The sequence below is a fragment of the Chanos chanos genome, chromosome 12 (assembly GCF_902362185.1).
Source record: "Chanos chanos chromosome 12, fChaCha1.1, whole genome shotgun sequence".
In the NCBI taxonomy this organism is placed as follows: Eukaryota; Metazoa; Chordata; class Actinopteri; order Gonorynchiformes; family Chanidae; genus Chanos; species Chanos chanos.
Genome location: NC_044506.1, coordinates 20,770,572 through 20,777,852, shown reverse-complemented (window position 1 = coordinate 20,777,852; position 7,281 = coordinate 20,770,572). Strand labels below are relative to the sequence as shown.

General features: G+C 39.3%; 1 gene segment (V, D, J or C); it reads left to right on the top strand.

The window, feature by feature from the left end:
- Nucleotides 1–277: 277 nt before the first annotated feature.
- Nucleotides 278–7,005, top strand: LOC115824840 (immunoglobulin kappa variable 3-20-like). The segment is given in 2 exon segments: nt 278–329; nt 6,680–7,005. Coding segments are annotated over 2 exon segments (378 nt in total).
- Nucleotides 7,006–7,281: the final 276 nt, after the last annotated feature.

Sequence of the window (7,281 nt, the reverse complement as noted above, 5' to 3'; positions counted from 1 at the left end):
CATTCATGAGTAATCATAATTCTCTTTTTTGACATTAGATATCAGTAGATAACACAATATGGCCATAATACTCTGGCCTTATAAAGTGTAGAATGGTTCCATGTGTGAACATATGAGTGCAGGGTGTCTACTGTACTCAGGAAGAGCATTTCCATAGAGAGAGGACACTTTGCATTGGCAGCACATGCTTGAGTGCTCTGGGAGTGTTTATAGCCCTGTGAGTTTAAGACTTGATGACTGAGAGCTGTCTGCCCCAGTAACTTAACCCACAGCAAGCATGACTTTCATCACCATCTTCATCTGGACACTGACCTGCTGCTGTTTTAAAGGTGAGAGAGATATGAAATCCTTTTACAATCTGAATGACTGATATAATAAAAATACAAAGACAACATTATCACTCTTATGCGTAGTTTATCTTTTTATCATTATTTCCTTTGCGTTTAATTTGAAAATCCAGATCATGGACATCTGAACATAATCATTTAGATGCTCTAATTTTCAATACTGAGCATTTTTCAGAGGTAATTATAAGAAAGTTGTAATCTGTTTTTCTTTATTAATCTAATTCATTATCTTCACCTTTTCAGAGTCCAGAGGTCAGGTGACTGTGACTCAGACTCCTGTAGTGAAATCTGCTCTTCCAGGAAACACAGTCACTATCAACTGTAAAACCAGCTCTGCAGTGTATGCTGGTTATAAATTAATGTGGTATCAACAGAAACCTGGAGAGACTCCTAAACTCCTGATTTATCATGCAAGCACCCGTCAGTCTGGAGTTCCAGATCGTTTCAGTGGCAGTGGATCTGGGACTGACTTCACTCTGACCATCAGTAACATTCAGACTGAAGATGCAGGAGATTATTACTGTCAGAGTGAACATTATATCAGTAGTATCTGGGTGTTCACACAGTGATGTAGAGCTGTACAAAAACCTCCCTCAGTCAGACTGCACAGAGACTGCACTGCTGCAGCTGGGACCTACTGCAGGTGCTGAGGAGGAGGATGTGATACGGCACAATCACACACTCTGTGGAGGAGAGGAATCACACTACACTAACTCTAGTAACAATAACAATAACAATGAATGGCCTTCAAAAATATCTGTTATGAAAATATGAGAACATTATAATATTCATAGATTCAGTCCTCAAACCAAGCTTTTGGTTTGCTGATGGCTTCATAAGAAATGTCATGTTCATGTTTCAGAGGCTCATGTCCATGTTCTATTATAAACATGTCCATCAAAAATTTCTGGTTTGGAAATCAGAGAACACTCTAATGCTTACATGATCACTCCTCCTCACACCAACCACTTTAACAGTAAAATGAACTAACAGCTGACATGTGAGGACACGTCACTTAATGCAGACAGTGAGACTGAAGACTTACAGACCTTCACAAGAGAATCATCCAAAGACTTTCTCTACATTTGTTAAAGGTCTGCATGTGCACTGGAACTTCAGAAATGTGGCAAAATTAATCTTTTTCTTTAAAATGCCTTGTGGATTCTGTCATTCCGTACAGAAAAAATTGTGTCCTTCATGTCTGAGATCTGTTTTTTCCTCATGTTCAGTTGTATGTGTTTGAACCATGGGTGGGGTCATCAGGTCAGTCACTCAGGTCAGAACAGTAACAGGACAGAAACCTCACTTTTCTCTCCACTGCACTGATCTCTGATGGAGTATTTACATATCTGATATAAAATACTGTACCTATATTTATGTGTTATTTGTTAAGAGGGGTGCTGATGGTTTGCTGAATTTGGAAATAGTCTCTGTGGTAGGTGCATGATGGGACTGTGAAGATCTGTCTGTTATCTTAATCCAGTTACTGTCAGTGTTTCACGTCATTTGGAATATCTCATCCCCTGTACTCTCATATTATCCTGTCACTACACAACCCCCCACACCAATACAGGACAGTGCTGACTAGTGGAGGCATCCTCTGATACAACTGCCTCCTTTTCTTTACTCCTGTCAGTGAACAAGTGTCTCCACAGGAACTTACTGCAATTCAACATGACTGCAATTCATTTTCATATGTCTGTTTGTTTGGCATCTGTATACAGAAAACCCCTCTTCCTGGGCTCAGTGATTAAGAGCTGTGTACATAACATGTGTTGGGCATTTTACAGTCATTACCGTAGACTGGACTACAAAGTGTACATTTATAGCTGTCTGCTGACAACTGACAGACAACTTGGTAGATCACCCAAATGACACTGTCCATGATATGAGGTCACATAAAAGCATCAGTAAACAACAGCAGTGATGTCACTTTTACCAGTTGCCACGTTGTAACAATCAGCTATCCAAACAGCGATTACTACCAACAAATACACTGGTTAAAATTGATTCTCTTTAAGATATGATTGACGTTTCTTTTTTGCGTCAAATTCGGATTGGTAAATAAACTAAATATGCAACGCAGAAGATGCCGTTTTTAAGTATATTGTCAATAACCCACCATAAGACACAAACATTCATCCAACGCCTATCATTCACACACAAACCAAATACAGTTCTTAAAGTTCCAGTAGTAAAACGCTAGCTGCGCTTCAGGCATACGTGCTCCTAGCTCACAATGTAGAAAGTCATTCCGAAAGAGCGTGTAATCCAACGAAACGAAAAAAGGGCAACCAAAAATTACACCAAAAAAAGAGTCCCAAAAAACCAGCAAACAGGCAAAAAGACAATCCACAATGGAACCAGCAAAAAGAGAGAGAGAGGAAAAAAGAACAATCTCACCGGTTTGGCAGACTAGTGATCCGAAGACAATGCGCTCAGACCTGAATCTTCGGTGAGTGTAACTTTAAGAAAACATTCACAAAAGTCACTTTGTCAAGTTCTCTTCATTTGACAGAGAACACAAGAAGATAAAGATAAATGGTGTGATAGACTCAGCAGAAAATTTTAATACTTAGTTACTCATCAACTTCACTGTCTGCAAGAACAAAAGAATGGATTAGTAAGCTAGACACAGTTAGCTGGAAATATAGCTAAGTTTTGTGATGGTGTGATTTTGAAATATCTTTGGAAGAAGAGAAAAACAAATGATTGGCTAGAAAGATAAGCACTGAGAGAAAATGATTTCATCAGCCTAAAGCTAACATTAATGGCATGTGTGAGCATTTTCTGTCTAACACTGGTATGCATTACTGTTTCATTTAACATGAATTCCATGTTTATTTTAAGCCTCTCAGAGGCAACGGTTCTCCTGTGCTCCTCATTCTTTATTATATCCACTGTCTCACTCAGCTCCTTCAGAGACTCCCTGATGACTAAATGTAAAGTGTTGGCAAAGCAGGGCACCTCCACCCTGTCATGGTCACAGCTGCCTTGATGTTATATGTGCTGTCTGAAACACACGTCATTACCTTGACTCTAACACCCCTATCAGCAGCAACCCCGAGTAGTTCCTGTGCCAGGTTGTGTTCTGTGTGCCTGTCTGATACAACAAAGCAGTCCAGCGGATATGTCACCATTTGAAAGTCATCCAAAAAATGTCAAGTGATGGACATGTAACTCCCTGTGGCACGTGATGTCCAGCAGTCTGTTGTGAGACACACAGATGGAGTATTTCTCACTGGTCCCATGACCTCAGCTCATACTTTCTCAAGCATCTGTGGAAGGAGAGATCTTGTAATGTCCTTCTATCTGGTAGGACGTAGCACGGATCTGGAGCCTCGGTGTAGGCCCTGAACCCCTCGTCCTAAACAATAGAGAAAGGCGGGAAGTCCAAGGAAATCATTTTCCCCAGCTCCTCATGCACCTGCCTTTGTTTTAAGGGTCCAGTGGGTCTTGTTACGAAGCTGTTCAGTACTGACTGCTGTGGTATCCATGGTCTTGCTAAAACTAGTGATGTTACAGTGATGGTGCCTGCAGCAGGACCAGCAGATGGTTCAGAGCTGACAGTGGTTTCAGAGCTCATTTCACCAGAGGATGCAGCTGCAGACTGAATTATGCCCTGAAGTCTGACCTGTGTCTGCTGAACAAATGGGTGTTTGCTTTAGAGGTGCCATCTCATGTTAGACGTTGATCCACCCTGGTAAGATAGCACATTCTTGCAGACATTACATTTTGCTTTTGATGGGGAAACTTCTGTAAAATGTTTCCAAATATCACTCTTTTTCCTTTTGCTGCTCATGTTGTCTTTATAGAAAATCTTTATCGAACTGTCAGGTCCCCTGTAACTGGGCTGTGACTGAGATTTACAACCCCACGGATGAGGGCTGACCAAAAAGGGAGGGTAAAAGATGTGTCCCTTCTCTAAGGTGACCTCTGACTTCAGAGAGAGACCTGCCCCACACCCTCCCCCACTTAGACTGCTGTTTCTGGAGGTTTGGTCCTCTTCTCGACAGTTACTATGGTAACTGGTGGCCTATGTGTCTATGTCAGTGTTTTGTGAAAAATATCTTTGGGAAACTTAGTTTGGTTCAGTTAAATAACAGTATGAATACATGAGCAATATCAAATAAAACACTGTGTGTACCGGTATGTGTATATGATCACAAACAATGAAATCAATACACAAATCAAGTGCACTGACATGCACTTCTTTTAATATTCCAGGATTAAATAGTATACATATCTTAACTATTCGTGTTGTTGGATTTTTCAAACTTAATTGACAAACAGATACTTTGTTTGCCCAATTGAAAACAAGGAGTTACGTGGCTAAAAAAATGCTGCAGCATGATGAAATTGAAATGCTTAACTGATGTGGTCAGTTGGTGTATTTCACCTCATAAAATCCAGGCTGTGGCATAAGGAAAAGTCAAAGGTTTTCTCTAGGTCTATTTATGTAATGGACCCAACTCATTTTCAATCACTGGACGGGCTTTAATTCAAAGCAGTAAAAAGTTGTTGCAAGACAATGAAATCAGAATAAAATTAGCTTATTACTTGAAAAATCAAACAACAATACAAAACAAAACAGCCAGAATAAAATAATGGACATATTAAAATATCAAATATTGAATACTGTAGAAACTGTTGGAAAACAGAGACAGACAATTTCTCTCTTTGACTACACGAACGCGTGTCATAACAAACTCAAGTGACCCAGAAAACACTCTTTCTTAAAGGAGGGTCTACCTAACACAGAAAGGCACACAATATACAATATACACCAAACTACCGATTATGGTGAATTATGTCCATAGAGTCTGCTACAATACAATATATAAATACAAATTTAGTATGAACTTGTAGAAACAAAAATAAACACAATAATATTTTAAATACATATTTATACCTTGAATAAACATATGTGAGTATGCAAATTTACATGAATTTTAATCTAAAGGGAACATTACTAAAGAAGAAATAAATAGCTTTATTGAAATTATGCAAAGTTTGAGCAATTATTTTATCAACATGTACCAGAAGTGCAAAAGAATCAAAACTCAAAAAGCTGAAAAAACACAGTTCAGTTTTTCAAACTGCTGGAAAGAATCGGTTCACTAAAATGAATTGAACTGCCCATCACTGGAATCTGGTGGTCTGCTACTGGTATCTACTGGAATGACCACCAGCTTTAACAGATGGAGTCGATGCATTCTCTCTCTCTCTCTCTCTCTCTCTCTCACATACATAAACACACACACACACACACACACACACACACACACTGAATGAAAGAAGAAAAAAGGTGACAATAACCAAAGTGATTCAGAAAATCAGCACAGAAACTACACAGGAATCAGTGAGATTTGATCCCATGCTCTCAGATAGGGGCTGTAACACACCACTTTAGATCAAACAACCACAGAATGAATGAATGGATGAGTCCTTCACAATCATTGCATTAGAATGACCAGCAAAAGTAAGACAAATGTCATTATTTAATAAGAGCATTTTATTACACAAGGTGTTTCTAGATTTCTCGTAACAATAAACTGAGCGCTGGAATTTTTCACCTCAAAATACCATATAACAGTAATGTTTTCTTTGAGATGGACTTTTCTTTAGATCACACATGACACCAAGGATCATTATATGAGATAACATATGATGCATTGTTTTTTTAGAGGTCTTGCAGTGGTAAGCCAAACGCTATTTTAAACATACTGACCTAGAATTATTGTTTAATACTAGGGATGTTAATAATTAACTGTTTAGCCATTAACAGACAACAAGGATTTTGACCAGTTAATACTATCAGTTAAATAGTTAACCCCACCACATGCGGTACCACTTTACAATAAAACTAGTATCACATTTCTCTTTTTTTGACACTAGATGTCAGTAGATAACACAATATGACCACAATGCAGTGGCCTTAAGAAGTGTAGAATGGTTCCACATGTGTGAACATATGAGTGCAGGGTGTCTGCTGAAATCAGGAAGATCATTTCCATAGAGAGAGGACACTTTGCATTGGCAGCACATGCTTGAGTGCTCTGGGAGTGTTTATAGCCCTGTGAGTTTAAGACTTGATGACTGAGAGCTGCCTGTCCCAGTGACTTAACCCACAGCAAACATGACTTTCATCACCATCTTCATCTGGACACTTTTGTGTTGTATAAAAGGTAAAAGGAAATTTGTTTCAGAGACATTTTTGTCGATTTCAAAGTCTTTTCTACACATCTACATCACATGTTTATTTATTTTTGCAATGTATAGTTGTTACAGTAAGGTGCTTGAGTGAATTTTTTCCTTATTCATTATTTCAGAGTCCAAGGGTCAGGTGACTGTGACTCAGACTCCTGTAGTGAAATCTGCTCTTCCAGGAGACACAGTCACTATCAACTGTAAAACCAGCTCTAGAGTGAGTGGTGGTAGTGCTCTAGCCTGGTACCAACACAAACCTGGAGAAGCTCCTAAACTCCTGATTTATGGTGCAAGTTACCGTCAGACTGGAGTTCCAGATCGTTTCAGTGGCAGTGGATCTGGGACTGACTTCACTCTGACCATCAGTAACATCCAGACTGAAGATGCAGGGGACTATTACTGTCAGAGTTACCATGCTATCAGTAGCAAAGCTGTGTTCACACAGTGATATAGAGCCGTACAAAAACCTCCCTCAGTCAGACTGCACAGAGACTGCACTGCTGCAGCTGGGACCTACTGCAGGTGCTGAGGGGGAGGATGTGATACGGCACAATCACACACTCTGTGGAGGAGAGGAATCACACTACACTAACTCTAATTACAATAACAATAATTATGAATGTCTATGAAAAATATCTGTTATGAAAATGAAAGAACGTTATAATATTCATGGAGTCAGTCCTCCTCAGTAGACCAACCATTTTAATCATTCTGTGGTCTCATG